Source organism: Tympanuchus pallidicinctus, unplaced genomic scaffold (genome assembly GCF_026119805.1).
Source record: "Tympanuchus pallidicinctus isolate F22 unplaced genomic scaffold, pur_lepc_1.0 scaffold12, whole genome shotgun sequence".
Classification (NCBI taxonomy): Eukaryota; Metazoa; Chordata; class Aves; order Galliformes; family Phasianidae; genus Tympanuchus; species Tympanuchus pallidicinctus.
This window is the reverse complement of record NW_026294637.1, coordinates 1105444-1124112: the sequence shown is the minus strand read 5'-3', so window position 1 is coordinate 1124112 and position 18669 is coordinate 1105444. Positions and strand designations below refer to the sequence as shown.

General features: G+C 47.2%; 1 protein-coding gene and 1 long non-coding RNA gene across 15 annotated transcripts in view; one reads left to right on the top strand and one right to left on the bottom strand.

The window, feature by feature from the left end:
* The window catches only part of ANP32A (acidic nuclear phosphoprotein 32 family member A), a 19399-nt gene extending 13929 nt beyond the window's left edge, over positions 1 to 5470 (bottom strand). For 3 of the 4 annotated variants that reach the window (XM_052671883.1, XM_052671884.1, XM_052671885.1), the window contains exon 1: positions 5353 to 5470. In XM_052671883.1, coding sequence (XP_052527843.1) covers positions 5353 to 5406 — 54 coding nt within the window. In that variant the 5' untranslated portion in view covers positions 5407 to 5470. Of the gene's footprint in view, positions 1 to 4756; positions 4967 to 5352 lie in introns of those variants that run through there. The other variant, XM_052671886.1, reaches the window with a different exon arrangement.
* Positions 4176 to 18669, top strand: LOC128075288 (uncharacterized). Of its 11 annotated transcripts, none has more exons than XR_008203721.1 (6): positions 5733 to 5922; positions 6543 to 6650; positions 7517 to 7857; positions 8523 to 8741; positions 17446 to 17833; positions 17976 to 18669. It is a non-coding gene; the product is annotated as an uncharacterized LOC128075288 (long non-coding RNA). The 11 variants fall into 11 exon arrangements; XR_008203723.1 differs by having other exon boundaries at positions 5738 to 5922; positions 17446 to 17629; positions 17730 to 18669; XR_008203722.1 differs by having other exon boundaries at positions 5738 to 5922; positions 17446 to 17634; positions 17730 to 18669.

The window sequence follows — 18669 nt, the reverse complement described above, 5'->3', positions numbered from 1 at the left end:
TGCTCAGCTGCATCAAACTGCCCTCAGCAACAAAGTGACGTGCATAAAAAAGAAACGCCGTATTCAAATTAATACTAATTTCAAGAGCTGCACAGTTTATACAGAAAGCAGCCTCTGAAGATGTCAGCTGCTACAGAGCACATTAGCAAATCACATCTACAGCTGTTCCCTGCATTTTTATGGCTTTAGAGGGGAAGCGTTCAACTGACCAAGTCAATGGACATACAAGAACTCCCCTAGAGAACACAACTTGCACAGCGAGATGGAGGCAAACACTGAGGACTCTCTTTATTTCAAAACATCACCCTTATGTACGCAAGGACTCCACAACTGATTTGAGCAACATAGTGATAATCTCTGCTGTACCAGTTATTTTGTCTGAAGGGTGGCAGTGCAAGCACAGAGACCAAAAAAATTGTACGTGCGGTCCAGTGGTGTCATACAAATAGCTGGGGGGCATCCAACACACTGAGCACAACAAACAACTGCTCCCCTCTGAGACCTGCAGCAGTCACAGAGCCCTGCTGGGCCCATCCAGGTGAGCTACCAGCCTACGAAGGCTGCAGAGTGCAGCCCAGCACACCACGCTGCCATCCCTGGCTCTTTAGGGCACCAGCCCTGCTCTACCCTTACTTCACTCAGAAGCATTCAGTACAGAGCACCTACTCAGATCCTGCAGGTGCAGCTCTTTTCAGGCTTCTCCAAGTGAAAAACACCCGTATCCTTAGGTCAGGAGGATGGTGTGGAGGAAAGAGCACTCCACGGAAGGAATAAAATGGGAAGAAGCACTCAACGCCAGCCTTCTGGCCTGCATTTATCACCATTTGAATGAACATTTAAAAACGCATCACTGATTCAATCCTTTGATATATAATGCACAAATTTTGCTGCAAGGACAGACAAAATAGTCACACACTGAACTCAGCCACAGCACCTACACCCCAGGAGATTGATGCTAAGAAACTTCCCATCAGGTTTACAAACCGTCAGGTGGTTGCTTTGTTGTTGTTGTTGTTTTTAATTTTTAATTTTATATTCATAGTTCCTCTCACATGCTTAAACTTGGTCCAAGTTAAGAGGATTTGCCAGTCATCAGCTGAGAAGGTAGCCCACATTTCAGTGAGGACAGCTCACACTCATCACATCCATCCTGCATGCCTGATGTCTGTGGGCTGCAGCTCCTCCAAGACGAACACCAGTCCGTCCACCCAGGCTTCAGAGGTTTGCATCTAAAAATTCAGAGCCTTGAAAAGCAGCTATTATACAAACCCAGGAAGCTGGCAAAAACCCCCCAGCTACTTCTTTGTTACATTTACACCCTGCTGTCAGCTACATAAGTGGTTAAGTGATTCAAGTCTGCAAAAATCCATGCTAAGCTGTACGTTCAGCAGAGTTTCTACACGCTGGTCGCACAGCACCGCACGCTACAGTGCAACCAGCTTGTCCCACTGCTGCTAACCTACAGCACATCCCTGTTCCATTTGTATGCTATTCAGCAGGGGATGAGTAAACGTGTGTATCCTGACCCATTTACCAAATTCCAATACCAGAACTTTTTCAAATGCAGGTCTTTGAAGTGATGTTATTGTGAGTATCACACCAACTAACTAGCTTGAGAAGAGAGCTCTCTTATTTCTATTCCTCATACAAGAGAATGCTTCACATAGACACTCACACTGTAATTCCCTTCAATGTTAAAACCTACAGTAAACTAGGGGGAAATCACAATTCAAATAAGTTTTAAAGTGAAAGAGAAAGTTAGAAAAACTGTAAGAAATACCCAACGTTGCAGGCAGTGCTTTATGACTGTCATAAATCCGTGCTGATAAAGCTCTCAAAAGCAGCACTAAATCCTCAGACTAAGTGAACTGGTGTGGGTAGCACTAAGCCACCAAAGATGAGTTTTGTGCACAACCTCTAAACGCTGCCTCTGTGCCTGGCTGAGAAATCCCCCTTCACACCGACCTCCCTGCACAGCCCGTGTGAACAGCTGAGCTGGGTTACAGACAATAGGAACGAGCAACAGCACCCACCAAGGCACCCAGCTCCCCATGCTGTCACAAGTTACACCACTACGGGCTGATGGCCTGAAGAAAACCCACATAAAATGGCTGGATCTCACCAATTTCTAGTAGGCACTTTTATGTAATACAATAGAAGATGGTAATGATAAGATCAGCAAAGTGTCAAAGGCCACAGCATGTGCGCTGCCCTGAGCAACCGTTAACATAATGGGTTAAAAACAAAGTGGAAATACCTGCAAGGCAGATGTGAGAGCTCAGCTCTAGCCCTACGACAAGGAAAAACAAGTTTCAGGCACCACAAACGGATTTCCCACCAACACACACAAACACAACACCCACCGAATTTCAGGCACTGTAACCCCAGACTGCTCACCAACGCTGACTTCATGTAGAACAGCAGCAGTCTGAGGAAGAAATAGCTACTATAGAATCCACTTTGAGACATTTATATCACCTTTTATTGGCTAACATGTAACCTTGCAGGGTTATGTAACTGAGCAACTGAAGTAGCTAGCTGTACAGTATCACATAGTATTTGACACAACTGTATTAGCCCAAAGCATAAAACAGTAACAGGGGCTTTCTGAGCTCAAACACCTTATCAACATTCCCTTATCAAAGCTTGATTTACAGAACGTTTCGATTCTGCAAGCTCTGAGAACAGAATAAATCAAATGTGAGAGGCACTGCAAACTTCAGCACACATACAGTAACGGCTCCAAGAAAAAGTGAACACGCTTCCATTTGTGCCCTTGTTCCCACCAAGATTTATCTACGCTACATTTAAAGCTTTGAAAACAACGATCCATCACGGATCATGCAAGAAACACCGCCTGCCTATCAGAGCAGAGATTAACACAACGTCCAGAACCATCTTGTTCATGCCCCACATCTTACTAAAATCCATGAATCAATGACACCTGGCATTATATTTACACTAAAACTCAGCTTCAAACGTCTTCTCTGGAGTACTGGCTGGATTTAGCTGCATTCTCTTCTAACAGGGACTTTAGAGAAACGGAGTTCAAACTGCACCCTTAGCTCCCCACAGCACAAGAGCACGTGGAAGCATCTGTGATCAATGATTCTGCAGGAGTGACTGTAAACAGAGCAGCACTCCCAAAGGGCAGCTCCCCTTTGTATGCAGGCGCAACTGTTTGCCTATAGGACGATTTGTTACTTCGGGAAGAGGAACACGGCGATAGAATTAAAGGTTAAGAGGTTTAAAAAAAAAAAAAATAAAAAAAGACGTGTCAGGTTAAACAGGCATTATTTCACAACAGCGCAGATTGCTGAGCTGCGGAAGGGGAACAACACAGCGGCGAGTTGGGGTTCTCTATGCAATGAACCAGCACCAAAGAGGGGCTCTCGGGGCACTGAACCAACACCAAACTGGGGCTCTCGGGGCACTGAACCAGCACTCAACGTGGGCTCTGTGAACTTCCGTTAAGTCAGAGCAGGACCTGAACCAGATATGGTGATGGGGAGAGCCCAGCTTGCACCCAGTACACTCGGGATCAAGGCTGAGTCCACACAGAACGCTGAATCTGAGCCTCCAGCAGCACAAGCGGTAGAGAGACAAAAACTAAAACAAACAAACGCGAAAAAAAAACCCCACAAAACCAAAGTAAGGACAAAAAATACTTCCAAGATAACGACGGTAACAATAAAAACAACAAAGCCGCGCCGGGCGCTACGCAAAGCGCATCCCCCGCCCCCCGCCCCCCCCCCCCGACACTCCCCAGAGGGGAAAAAAAAAGCGCTGTAAAAAGGTGAATCCGGAAGGGAAAGGGTGTGGGAGAGGAGCAGGCCGCGCTTTACCCTCCGCTCGTCCCGCCGCCGCGTCTCGCCGCCAGGAACCTCCGCCCGCTCGGCGACAGCGGCGACAAAATGGCAGACGGCGGCGGTCCGTCATGGAGGAGCCCCTCCGCGCCCCGGCCGCCCCCGCCGCGCCCCCTGAGGGGAGGGGAGGGCCGCGCTCCGCTATGGCGCGCCCAGACCCCCGCACAGCTCCCCCACAACAACCGCCACCGCCGAGCGGCTCGAGGGCTCCGAAGCGGCCCCGGCTGAGGGGAACCCCCGCCCGGCGCGGAGAGGAGCGCGGAGCGGCGGGGAGGGCCCGACCGCCCTGCTTCCTCCTCCTCCTCCTCCCTCAGAGCTCGGGAGGGGAAAAAAAAAAAACATGGCGCCGCGTCCTACTTGCGCTGCCCGCGCCTGGAGAGACGGCCCCGGGAGCGGTTCGGCAATCCGCCCGCTTTGTGCCCCCGCGCAGGGGACGCAACGAGCCCCGCGGGATGGCCGCGCCGCGTGCCCTCCTCCTCCCGGCCCAGGACTTTTTAAAGTTTAAAGAGCAGCTTCCATCCATCCATCCGCCTCCGCCCTCCTCCCCGAGAGGTACGTTCCATTCAGCCGCGCTCTCCCCCCCCCCCCCCCCCCCGCCCTCGGCGCGGACCCCACCGCCGCCCTCAGCCTCCGCGGCCGCAGCGAGAGGCGGGGGGCGCAGCGCTCGGGGCCGCGGGTTCGAAACCCGCCGCCGCCGCCGCCACCTTCGGAGCGGGGCTTGGGCTGGGGGCCGCCCGCCTCGGGGCACCCCCCGGGCGCCGACCATTTTCGTCCTGACAAAGTTTCTCGGCCGCTTTGCTCGGGGAGAGGCCGAACCGTGGCCCCGAGGTGCGGGGACGGGGGTTAAAAATAATGCTAAAAAAGAGGAAAACACGCACACACACACGCACCCGGCCCTTCTGTGCGTGCGGGGATGGAGAGGTGCGGAGCGCATTCTCTTCCTCGCAATCGTTGTTTTTATTACCGCTTCCTTCCTTCATTCCCCGCTCCCCCACCGCCACGCGAGCGCTCCCCAGAACCCTTTTCCCCTTTCCCCCGCTCAGCATCGGCAGGGAGAGAGGAGGAGAGAGAAAGGGCGCGTTCATGAGCACCACAAAGTTACAAATATGGCTCCCCAGCCTCCGCGCCCGCCCGCCGCGCACACACCCGCCGCGCTCCGGACCCCCCCGGCACAACTCGCCCTCCCCCCCTCGGCGCCACGACCCGGCCGTTCCCCCCCCCGGCCCCGCTCCGGGATCGCCCCCCAGGTGCGAGGTGCGAGGTGAGGACCCCCACCTCCCCAACCCCCCCCCCCCTCCCGCCCCACGCAGGAGGCAGCGCCCGGCCCGCGGCCCTCGGGCATGGAGCTTTGAAGGCGACCCCCCCACCCCCCCTCCCCCTTTAAAAAAATAATAAAAAAAATATAGATAGATGAGCTGCCTTTTTTTTTTTTTTTTTTTTTTTTTTTTTGCTTTTTTTTTTTTTTTTTTTTTTTTTTTTTGCTTACATCTGAGGGCGTCCTGTTCCGCAGCTCTAAGTGGATCCTTTTCTTCATGTCCATGGCCGCGGCTGGCGGGAGGCGCTCGCTGTCCCCGGCTCCGCTCCGTGTGGTGACACCGCCGCAGACCCCCCCTCAGCCCGCGCGGTAATGAGGGACTTTGAGGGCTCAACCAGCGCCGCTCGGAATCCCGAGCCCCAGCGCCGCGGCGAACACTAACCTGATAACTGCGGAGGTGGGGGCTCCGGATTGATGGACGGCCGATCCAGCCAATCGCCTCGCCTCGCCGCTTGGCTGCAGCCAATAGGAGGGAGCGAGGCGCGGTGGGAGCCAATAGGGGAGCGGCACAGCCGGCCAGGGGGACAGCCCGGCTGGGAGCGGAGGATCATTCCGTGCTGGTGGCTGATGGGGAAGGAGCGGCGCGGCTCCGCGGTGGGGCTGGGGCGCGCCGTGCTCCCCCCCTCACCGCTCTCCCCCCGCCGCTCTGCCGGATCCTGGGGGAGGCGCCGAGGGGCGGGGAGCGGCGCTTACAGCCGGAGCCGCCCGGGGAAGGGGCGCGCAGCCAGGAGGGAGGGAAAGGTGCGGAGCGGGGCGGCAGAGGGGTGGCTGAGGGGAATGGCGCGCGGGCCGACGGCGGGTGGGGGGGGAATGGGCGGGAAGAGCGCGGGGCGGGGCGGAGCGGAGCCGGCGGGGGAGGGGGCGCCCTGTGAGGGGAGGAGGAGGTGCCGCTGTGGGGGGGGGGGGGGCGGCTCGGTGCGGTGCGGTGCTGAGCTGAGGCGATGTCCGGTTGGGGAGGCGGTGGCGGTGCTGTGAAGGCCCAGGCCGGGCGGCTTCCTCTGTGTAAAGGCGCTGCCGAGCTGCTAACGGTGCGGTGAACGGAAGGGTCGCGCGAAGCCCGGCTCCGTGCGGCCGAGGGCCCGCGTTGCCAATAAGAAGTGCGTTCTCTCGTATCTTTGGCCGGGCGGGCTGCTGAAACGAGGTGTCGGAAATGTCTTGGCATGGTTCGATGGCTGTGTTGGGTCCGGCCCGGCCCTGCCGTGCTGGAGGCCGGCAGCACGCAGAGAAGAGCAGCACGAGGCCCTTGGTGGGGCTCCCTGTGTGCTCAGGAGGCGGTGAGAAGGCCGTGAGAGTGGTTTGGTGTTTGTCATCAAAAGGTGAGAATTGCTGCCAGCCTGTTACCATAATATTTTCATTTGTAGGGTATTTATCTTACCCGTGTCGTTTGGAGGAGCTGCAGTGGGTGCAGCTCAGTGTGAATTCTGTGGGACTGAGTGAGCTGGCAGAGATGGAGCTGGATCCAGTGTAAGGTAAAAAGCAATAATCTTAATTCCACAGCTCTCCTTATTTGCAGCAGGTGAATGTTTTTGTGATGAAGGCTGTAGGGAGATCTTATTGCAGCCCTGCAGTGCTTGAAGGGAGCTCATAAGCAGGAGGGAGTGTAACTGTTTAAACTGCGTGATAGTGATAGGGTAAGGAGAAATGTCTTTAAACTTAAAGTGGGGAGACTTAAGTTAGTTGTTGGGAAGCAATTCTTCTTTCAGATGACGGTGAGGTCAGGCTGGTGCATGCTGAGCAGAGAGCTGTGGGTGCCCCATCCCTGCAGTGCCCAAGGCTGTGCTGAATGGGGCCCTGGGCAGCCTGATCTGGTGGGATCACCAGGGGTTGGAAATGGATGATCTTTAAGGTTCCTTCCAACCTGAACTCAGTTCTATGACATAACTGAGACAGGGGAGGTTTAGGTTGGATATTTGGAGGAAGTTTTTCACCCAGAAGGTGGTGAGGCACTGGAACAGGTTGCCCAAGGAGGCTGTGGATGCCCCATCCCCAGAGGTATTTAAGGCCAGGCTGGATGTGGCTCTGGGCAGCCTGGGCTGCTGGCTGGTGACCCTGCATACAGCAGGGGGTTGAAACTGGATGAGCACTGTGCTCCTTTGCAACCAAGGCCATTCTGTGATTCTACAGTACAAGTCTCTCCATAGTTTAGCTGTTAGAGACATTGGATTTCTGCTTTCTCTGCAGCATGGATGAGTTGTTTTATTTGCTGTTTGATAACATTGGTTTCAGTGTGCTAAAAGTTACTAAGCAGTGTTTTAGGATGTAAACTTGGCAGTTTTCAAACTTCTGGCTTATGGTGAATTTTATTTTTACTTCTGTTTTAAATTCTTCTTTACAGGCGTGAACAAAGGTGATCCCTAGGTTGAAGTTTCACCAAGGAGGTCTCGGTCTGGAATGTGGTTTAATGGCACAGGTGAAGATCTTGGAAAAGTGGAGCATCTATAGGTGTATGGTAACCATTGAGTCCTGGCCTGAAGCACCGATTGAGCAGCTTGGGAAAGGACTGGTCAGCCCTGGAGCACAGGTGAAGGCAATTCAACTGTGAGACAGGAAGGGGTGGAGCCTGGCTGCACCTCTCTTAGGCCTCATTTAAGGACTGACTGCCACTGGGCCAGGATCTCTGGTTGGGGATCCCTCCCTTACAGAGTCTGTCTTGTGAGCCTAGATCCTCAGAGATGGGTGAGCACCTTTCCATCTGTGCTGCTCCCTTTGCTGTTATGCTCCTGTACTGCTGGTCCACCGTGCTGACCTTTCTGATTGGAACAATAGCTGTCAATTATCACCATGGGAAAAAATAAGTTTCTGAGGATGTAGAGTTTTTTTTTATTATTCTTTTGCTTTTTTTGGAAAATAAGATTGTGTTCTTTAAAATTATAAACTGCTCCCATCCAAAACACAGGGAAAAATTTATTCAAAGTTCAAAGCCAAAAGGAAAAGTTTAAATGTTGATTCTTTCTCTCTGCCCCATGCAAGCATGTGCTGTTGTGTTGCAAGGATTTTAGAAGACTTAAAATAGTTGGGAGAAGTAAAAATGCATGGAAATACTCTGGGGATCAGATATTGAAGTGTCCTCTCGAAACAGTGCGTGCATTTTGAATAACTGTGCAGAGTGCAGCTTTTCTTAAAAGCAAACAATGCCCGGTCACTGGTTCAACTGTTAGATTTAGGGCCTGAGAAAAATTAATTAGCTTAGAAATTGATATGATTGTGCCATAAAGACTCAGGTTTGCTGTTTTGGTAGTAGAGGAAAAAATCTGTTACGTCTTGATGTGGGAATGCTAAGTCTTAATGGGGGAATTATTGTGCCTTTCAATGAAGGAAGCAGTTGCCTCTCTCTGTTGTAGATGTCACTGATTGGAAATGCTGTGTGCTGACAAACCTATGGAATCCTGTCTTGTCAGAGTCCCTATGGAGCTGGGCAGCAGTGCTGGGCTGAGCTCAGCTCACCATGGTGGGAAGTGGTCGTGGGGAGCCGTGGTCAGTGTCCTGCTGGAAGATGAAGATACCCTGTTCTTATCTGTACCTTCTGGTTTTTTACGTTTGAGTACAGAGAAGTTGATGCTGTGAGTAATCAGTGCAGTTCATGTTTGATTTTTGAATGTGTTTCACATATGTATCCAGTTCCTTCAGTGCTGAAAGTCATCTGTTGTTAATTATGAGACCAACAAATTCTAAGTACGGGTTTGCACGTAGAAGCTGATTGTGTGTCAGGATCTTTGGCCCAAATCTGGAATGCTAAAGGCACTCACTGTGGAAGATGCTAAGGCTTTATTGAGTTGCATTTTTACAAGCTTCTTTATGATCATCTTTTAGGTATTTTCTGCTCTAACATTGAAAAGCTATTTAGCGTGACTGCAATTAGGTGATTTCATCCCAAATTCTTATTTTGCTGTGCACATCTCTCCCCCTTTTCTCTTTTTAATGTGAAGTGCTGCAGCTTTACTTCAGCATAAGTTTTATGTGAGAGGCAGCAGGGGGATTTCCCATGTCTGTAAACTTACTGAGTAGTTGAGCGTTTGCTGAAATGAGCTGCCGATTGTTTTCTGTCTTATAATACTCCTTTGTGGACCTGCTGGTATCTGGCTTGTCCCTGCTGCATCTGTACAATGCGTTCCTTCATGTTTTGTGTAACATCTTCCTCAGTCATTTCTGTGCATGTAAATTCAGAAACTGGAAAGAGAAAATTCTGTTTGTGAATTGTCCCTCTTCCTGCCCTCACTTCTCCATCCTTCCAGTGAAGGTTGGTCACGAGCAGGAAATGAGAACAACATTGAGCACTGGTATCCAGGAGTTCTGAGGAAAAAAGGGGAAAAAACAAGCTTTGGAAAACAATCTGTGTGTTTTGACAACGCAGATTTATGCTTTGAGACCCTCAGTATGGGAGTGCTGTAGATAGAAAAAGCAAATGAAGACCTGAAGGTGTTGGTTGCAGAGGCATCAAGGCTGACTGCCGTTGTAAAAGGCTTGGGTGTTGGTTTTGTGCCTTCTGTTGCTCGTTCAGTTAGTTAAATCTCTCCTCATAGTGGTTAGTGAGGTGCAAGCAGAGTGAAGCTTAGACCCAGAAGGGTTTTTGTCTCCTATTATTTGCCTTTTTTAGCTTGCCTAACTCAAGGGAGAATTATATTAAAACAAAGTATCTCTCAGTGCTGACATCTGTGACTGTATAACTCCTGGCACATGAGTGATTGGTGGTGATTTCTGCACTTATCATTTGCAGGTGCTGCACGTTTGTGTCACAATGTTCTGTCTTCTAATACTGTTTCAAGTAGGAGAAAAGAACTAAAAAAAAAAAAGTAAAGTGATGTACTTAAAGGGAAGTAGTTGTTTTAAGGTTCCCAACTGAGAAGAGATGAATACTTCTGGTATATCTCAAAACTAGTTTTGTTCCCCAATTGCTCAGCGTGCAGCGTTATCTCCCCTTTATTTGCACAGGATCTGGCATACCAGCAGAGCCTGGGAATTCATCATGTTTAGCAAAATGAGGAAAGAAACCAAAATTCACCCATTTTTGCTGTTTGCAGGAAAGAAATCAAAAGTCACCCATTTTTGCTGTTTGCAGCAATAGCCTCATCAACACTTACACTTCAGCCTGCCTCCTTCCATAACTTTGGCACTGGTTTTTAAAACCACTTTCTGCAGCCGTTTGTCCCCAGTCTCTGGTTGCTACATGTGTTGTTTTTTTTCCTTCTTGGGCAAACCAGCTGTTGTTACTGCCTGCTTATTGGAGAGGGCTTAGCTGAGTTTTGGGGGTGTATTTAGCAGCAGATGTACTGCGTGTTGTCCTTCTTCTTGTGACAGTGCTTAAGAGTATTTAAGTGTATCCTTCAGCATTTGACAGGTGACCAAGCTGTTCTTTGTTTATATTCTGAAGCATTGAACATTTTGTTAGGAAGATAGGCTGATGTTATTACAGATAAGTGCTTTTGTTGGTGGCTTTGATGCTTAGCTTGCTGTGAGAAAGATCCCTGTGCAGGGCTCAATAAATAACTGTGGAGGGCAGCGGTTCCACTTTCTGTGCACGTGCCACTGATTTTGTAAATAAGCATTCAGCCGTTGTATGGCTGCTGTCTTCCTTTTGAAAGTGTCCTGTGTGTGACCAACTTCAAAACTCCTGTAACACCTCGGGAATCAGTCGATGTTGTGAACTGAAAGCATTAGCCAGACTTTCAGAATTATTTGGAAGGGGAAAATATGTGTATGTGAAGTGAAGGAATAGCCTGGCTCTGAGTCAAATGAGCAGGCTGTGCAGCTTTCCTCAGGCTTGTGAAAAATCAAAATGCAGTGACTTGTTAGACCTGTGTGAGGAGGAATAGAGAATGTGTATTTCTAGGCAGGCAAAGAGCTGTGTGTGCATTAACACAGCAGCAGGAAAAGAGCCTCAGATTCTTGCAAAACTGTGACAAAACTCCTTTGCAAAACCTGATGAACTCAGCTGTAGTGCGGTGGGAATAAACAAAATCAGAGGTGGGGGGAAAACGACAATTCATGGTACAAAGAGTTTAAGAAGTTGAAGTATTCAAAGAAAATACATTTTGTAACTTCAGTAGAAAATGAAGTGAAACAGTTTACACTGAAGTTTATCAAAGAGTCTGCAGGAAGTTCCTGAAGATGATGAGAGATCTGGAGAATTCTCTTGAAAGTAGAAAATCCAGTTTTCTTACCTGAGCTGTGTGCTTTGGAATAAACAGAAAGTTTTTGTTTCATTTTTTTTACAGCAGCCATTTGGGTAACCTAAAGCACGAAGATCACGATGCTGGTATTTACGAGGCCTGCACACCAGGACTGTGAGTGCAATTGGAGCCAAAGGAGCCTTGCTGTTCTGCTGGGGCTTTATGAAAACTTCAGGAGCATTTGAAAAGTTCTACTCTATCCAGTGGGAGGAAAAAAGGAAATGCAGTTTTTACGCTTCACAGAATCATTAGGTTTTAATTTAGCACAAGTATCCCAGACCAACACAGAGTATTTCTTTCTTAGAGTCAAAATAAGAAGCATCTATGGTAGAAAGAGAGTACTGTGCAAAACTTGCTCTAGTGGGTATGAGAGCTTTTCAGTCTGACAGTTTAAGTAGTGAAGATGAAAGTGAGGACAGTTCTTGGGCAGGGGACTCGAAGAGGAATGTGATTCATGGGGCACAGTGGCTGGTGTAATTAGCAGTGCAGCTGCTGCAGTGCCCTGTGCCAGTGCTAAAAAAGCCTGTCGTGGCCTGTGCTCTGCTGCTCGAGTGGCAGTGATAACGATGGTGGCAGCAGTGCCAGCTCCAGGCTGCTGTATGTGAGTGGAGAGGTTTCTGCTAGGTTTCAAACTGGCATAGAACCATCATAGGGTTTCCTGAGGTGTTCAGGCTGAGGAAAAACTCTGGAATTGGAAGTGGCAGAGTTTTGTTTTGTGTTCTCTGTAAAAAAAAAAAAAAAAAAAAAAAAAAATAGTAAAAGAGTAGTGATACAGAGGGATTGAATTAATCTGGTGATGAGTAAAACCTGTCAAATTCAGGCAAGGAAAAACCAAAGACTTGAACACCTTCAGTTTTAACATTTTCAGCATGTGAGGTTTTATTTCTGTAATAAATGCGTTTGTTTCAGTGTCCTATTAAATGAGGTTTACAACTTCTTGCTGTGATAGAACTTTCTAACTGTCATTCTGCAATATCTGAAGCATCTGACCTGTGGTTTGGTGTTTGTGTCCATTTATGCTGAGTGACACATTTCAGACTTGACCCAGAGTGGAATTTGGAGCGTGGAGGTCTTGAAGTGTTGAGACAACGAGAATGGGAAGGAATGTTCTGCTGGAGCCAGGCTTCTTTCTCTGTAAATGGCTGGACAAAGTGAGGACGAGCTTTCGCTGGAGAGTGAGGGGGATTTTGAAATACTAACCACAAAATGTTACATTCTGTCACTAATGTGCACCATCAGAACTCACTTCTCTAGCACTCGACAAATGCAATTTGCATTTGAAATTGAAGTGGATTCCCCAAAGTCTTACATCAGTCTCACATCAAAGACAGCAGAATTTCCTAGAATTCAGGGACTCTGATACTTACTGTCAGAGCAATCTGCTTAACTGCATTGCCCCAACATCTGCGTTAGCATCTCCTAACATGTCACCTGTGCATTTTGTCCTGTTTGAGAGAACACTTAGCTTCCTTCCTAGCTGTTCCAAGTGTAACACAACCATAAATACATACACACGCAGTGTTTCTAATTTCTTTGCCTTCCTTATCCTCTTCAAAGGGTTTCTTGCTCTTTTTCAGCCTTTTACTTGTCTTTGATTTCGTTTCTGTCAATTCCATCTCCTTAGTCTTCCTGCCTCCCTCAAGTTTGTTTGGCATTCTTCAGCAACGGTGTTTATGGCTCGATTCAAGAAAGAGATTAAAGAGGGAATCACAAGTTCCTGCATCCTGAGGTCTCGAAGGTTGTTAGCTAATTTACAAAAACATGCTGTAATCATTCCTCATTGTCCCTGCTGACTGATGGTACGAGTTCCACAGGCTTAAATCCAGGCACAAAGATGAGTCCTAAAATAACACTGCAGGGTTTCTCCTTGTGCAGTAAGAGACTCTGTGCTCGACCCAAGCACCTGCTGACTGCAACCTGAGTGACAGTAAGTAGTGTAGTTCTGTGGCTTGTGTGTCCAGCACGTATAGATGTGTACCCTGGGGCTCAGCACTAATAAAGTCACCTTTTGTGAAAGCTGTATTGCATATTTTTGTCATAAGTGGCTATCATTTTATGGAACGACAGTCATGTGGTGTTCTTGGAAATGCCATTAAATACTAAGATTCTCAGTTTGCTTGAAGATTGTGGAGGTTGTTTCGGTTTTAATAACAAAAATCTCAAGCCTGAGAATGGTTCAGTCCTTTTCCCATGGCATCTTTGAGCCTTTTTCCAATATAATAAGCAGGGTGAGAACTGATTGTTTTAAAAATTAAAATCTCCATTTAAAGCCTATGAAGTAAAAATAGTTCTAGTTTTAAAATGAAAAATACTGTTTCAGATGTTACAAAAGGTTTGTTCACCTCAGAGCTGACTCTTCCCTCTCCTCAACAATCAGATATTCACAGCCTCCAGAGGAGGTTAGCAAATAGATTGGTTCAATTGGAAGGGGCCTACAAAGATAACCATGTCCATTTGCGTTACACCTTAGGGCTGACCAAAAGCTAGAGCAGGTTTTGAGCGTCTTTTAGTGTGTTTGAGTTTTGTTTGGTTGGGTTTTTTGGCTGATGTGCAGAGTAGTGTGACGTGTGCCCACTGCTTTTTTGGCTTAGTTAAATAATTCAGCAGTTAAACTCCAGGGTAAATCACAGGTGGGAATGGGATATGAAAGTCTTGTTTTACCCAGCTCCCTGAGTAACACGGGGTGCTGCAGTTTTTAGTGGTTCCAAATGTCGTTGAGGGAGATGTGACCAATGGATTGATAACTGAGTAACAGAGTAGGAGGAAGAACTGAGTCTGTTTTAACGATGAGTAAATTGAGGTAAGTGATCTGCACATCACGTGGCAAACCTGGATATATATTATATATATATACCCAAGTGTGAGCAGACCACAAACTTCCTATCCATCTGAAAGTGCCTGGTGCTGCTTGGAGGTGCAGACTGGGCTCTGCACATTCCGTGTGCCTTCTGCCATTTTCTTGCCCAGTTACAGAAGTAGATGCATCTGCTCTTAAGACATTTGGGAAGAAAATGAAAATTCAACAGATTGAAGACTTGTGCTAGAATATGTGGGTGTTGCCTTTGTTCAAAGGGAGAGTGAAAGGGAAGGAAGTAAACTCTTCAGCCCAGAACTTATCAAAACAGAGTTAATTTTGAAGTAGAAGGGTGTTTTTAGAAACCTACAGGGCAGGATTCTTATATTGTATATTGATCTGCACCAGGAATGCCTTTAAGGGGGAAGTATTGTACTGGAATAAGTAGAATAAATTGGTGTAGTGCAGGAGGCTGAACAGGTACCAGGTGTGGTGGCCTGGCTTGTATTGTTGATGGAATCGTTGCCATTGACCTCATGAGCATTTTGATTCTGGCTTGTGAGCTGCTTGCAGTTCCATTCCTGCAGTGAGGATAAAGAGCAATCAACAGATTTGCACAGAAGCTGCTGATAGACATCAGCCATGAGATCTAGCCTGGCATTTAAATAAAGCTTAATTAAACATATGTTTTTCTGGAAATATTTGAGAATTTCTGGTGGTCACACTGGCATTTTTCCTATGGTGCACGTGGAGTCTGCAATCAGCAAAAGCAGTTTTATGGGGAGTATGCACTGTGTGTCCTCTAAAGCTGTAATTCAACTGTGTTTCGAGTGCTGAAGCAGAGTAGCTACAGGGGTGAGGCAGGACTTGGGCAAGTGACGTGCACTTTTAGTGCAGTCAGTGCTGGGGTGAGGATCCCTACCTCCTTCCCCGTGGTGCCCTAACCCAGGGAGCACTGAAATGGAGGCCTTCACAGGAAGATAAACCTCAGTGTGCTTCTCCAGTGAAATATATTACACATTTGTTAGCTTTTGGGTAACAGCCAAATCATTTGTTGTCCCTCCCCACACACGCTTCCATTTATAAATGAAATCTTCAGTCTTTTGAATGTCATACAAAACTGTTCAAAACCAGACTTGAGCAATTGAGATTCAATTAGTTCAATCAGAGCGATTCAATTGACACAGCTGAGTTCTGCGATCCGAACAAAAGATTCTGCTGTAATTGTGTAGGAATATATAAATGCTGATATGATTGTCTTGTCCTCAGCCCTCCAGAAGGATGCACTGCATTTTAAAACTTACTGCCATGCACCCCGTTTCCTACTGGATGCTTCTGTGGTGCCTCAGCCCCTTATTGAATTGGAGGTGGACACAATCCAGTGGAATACAGGAAAGTGTGCTTCCTGTGGGCAAACCTGCTGAATGTTGGGCATTAACATGTAATGCATTGCTAACTTGGTGAGCTGAGTTGGTCATCCAGTCTGTCTTGAGACAGATGATCTTGTATTACCCATTTGCAGATGATGTTTCTGATGAATCATTTGAGGCTGTGATTCACAGCTTGACTGTAGTGATGTTCAAGTCAAAAAATGCACTTTATCTCAGAGCAGGAAGGGCTATGCTGTCTGCTTTTCTTGAATCCACACCTGTCAGTCTGCAATGTGCAACTGAGTGCAAAGCCAAGAAAAAACAAGAAGTTTACTCACCAGTATGAGAGCCAAGAAGCAGCAGTTTCCTTGGTCATCTTGCTTCTGCCACAAGCAGCCATGTCCTTAGACCTGTTTTCCAATGGTTCTATGACTGGTTGTCACCAGGTTTTTTTCTGCACCTTCCTACTTCTTTCTTGACCACGTCAGGTTTGTCTCTTAAGGTTTTCTGTAGGTGATGGAAGACCAGAATCATTCATCTCAAGTCCCTCATTTTTGCATGAGCATGAAACCAATGGTCTTACCAGCAGTTCTGGTGTTACCTAGCTCTGTTTTCTGTCAGAAGTTAAAATCTCATGTTGTCTGTGTAAATGAAGCATCAGCTCGTGCATCACGTAATTAAAGCAGAGATTCTCATCTTCCTCTGCCAGTCCTCCTTCATCACTGTCTCAGGCACAGCAGATGAAACAGCCTTATTTGCTTATCATGCAAATTCAAATCAGGCATCGTCTGAAATAAGACTCTCTAATCCTTCCTAGGGTTGTCTAGACTTCCATATTTCTATGTGAGATTTTAGAGATGAATTCCTTGGCCATCTGCACATGTAAAACTTCTGCAGTGTTTCACTGTCTAATTAATCACTCCTTCCAACGTTGTTTTCCCTAACACGACATATTTACTCCACGCAGGGTGGTGTTGTGCAGGGTAATGGTTTGATAGAGCAGCCCTTTCTTGTCCCAGATTGCAGCGTGCCAGCCTCTGTTCTCTGCTTGTTGCATTTAAGATCATTATTTTCACATGAGGAAGAATATCACAAGCAGCCTCTTCTCCTAAGCAACCTTGACTTTCCTGTAAGGATCGCAGACGTCCTTGGTTATCTCCTTCCATGCAGCTGGGACTGCTCAGTGCTGCCTTGCTGCTTCCTTGGATATTCCTACCTGTCTATTCTGCTGTTATCTCTTGTGTTACATTCTCGTGCCTCTTGTGGAACTTCTCTCACATGTTTATTCTGCCCCAGGACCTGGCGTGACTCAGAGGTTGGACTTGATAGACATGACAGTAAAACAAATAATGATGGAACATGAAAAAATCAGACCTTGACTGGCAAGTATGGAGAGTGAGCTGGTGTGTAATTCCATTCAGGGCAGGGTCAGCACAGTGTTCTTCTGTGTTCCGAGCAGGTGTTTGTGTGGGCTGCTCTTGGAGGTCCCTGATAATGGAATTTCTGCTCCCCAACCATTTGTTCTGTTACCTTGCTGTCCTCGCTCGTCACATTGTCTGGCCTGAATCTTCCCTTTCTTTTCAAATGGGCGATGAATGGGAAAAAGGCGTTTCTATTTCCTTTTGGAGCTGTTAATATTTAGTTGAAAGTACTGACAGATTTTGTGGTCTCTTTGTCAGGGCAGCCACCTCTGTTTCTCCATTCTCTCCCTGCACGTTGTTTTCTGAACAGGCACTTGCTCTGACTGGCTTTCTGGCTGTAAGCTGTGTGAAGCAGGCTTAGGGCACAGCATTCAAAGCTGGGTGCTCTACTCCAATGAGATCTAGCTTATGCACATCTTTGTTCCCCACATAGTGCAGTGCTGCTGTCAAGCTGAAAAAAATCACCACTGTTGACTCATGCACACCTGTAATTTCTCTTTTTTTTCCTGCAGTGTTCTTTCTGCAGTGGAAGTGGCAGCAGTGATAAGTTGGAGGTAATTCTCAATGAGGATCTGAGTCTGGCTGGTCAATGTGTCAGTGCCAAACTATCTGATAGGCATGAGGAAACTGCGTGGCTTTGGGCTGGGAACACAACTGGAAAAGATGCTGAGGCTGTCCAGAAGTCCATGGTGGGATGTAAGGTGTCTGATCTTTTTCATGGTGCTCTGGATTTATCCTTGCAGCAGCGTTATCTGTTATTTCAAAAGCCATTCCTTCTCTGACACTTGTCCCTTAGGTAGCGTAGGTAGGAGGAGGAAATTTTATCCTTTTTCAACCTCCACTTTTGGGAACCTGAGCAAAAGTGAAGCACCTGTGTACGTGATAGCATCCATTACCAAGGTAACGCTGGTTGTTCTTCTCTGGACTTGTTCCTTGCTAGCAAGAATAATTAGATACTTACTCATTTTTCTTAACTATCTCATCCTGGGTCTCATTCACAATGTGAGGGATCCCAGTTTAATCGCTGAATCTTGAATTTTAGAGACAACATAAACAAATGCAACTGCATCAGATGCTTTGAAGAATCTGCAGGCTGAAATGTGTCCTTCCCATCCACACAACTCAGTGCTGAGGCAGCTGAGGAGCATGCTCTGCCAATACCAGGCCAAGCAAAACCTCACCAGGATTCTCAGACTGATAAAACCAATACTGGAGGAAATGGAGAAAAATCTGAATAGAATTTCTTATTATTAACTGCTATCAGTACTGAGTGCAGTATTACTGTTCTAGGCCTTCGAAAATGACATGTTATTTTCCTTTCCTTTTAAATATGACAAAAGCAAGCCTCAGACTAAGTAGCAGATATTAAATATTGAATATTCCAAAAGGATTTTTCATCTGTTAAACATAAAGACTTCTCTCCAAAAAGAAGCAGGCTGGTTAGGCCATATATGTTTGCTTTTCTCCATGCAGGATGCGTTTTCCCACTTCAGCTTAAGCTGGATAAACAGTTGAGTAAATGGAAGCACTTTCTCTTAACAGAAATGCTATTACTAAAAACAGTCAGTGATTTAATCAATTGAGTTTCACAGTATTCACAGTTCACCCTCTTGTGTGCTAGAGTTCAGCACTGTACAAACAGGATCAGAAATTCTTTGCTTACCTAGCAGCAAACTGGCTGCTTAGTCAGACACACTGCTGAGCGTTCAGTGCTGGAATAAAGTTTTGATAATCGA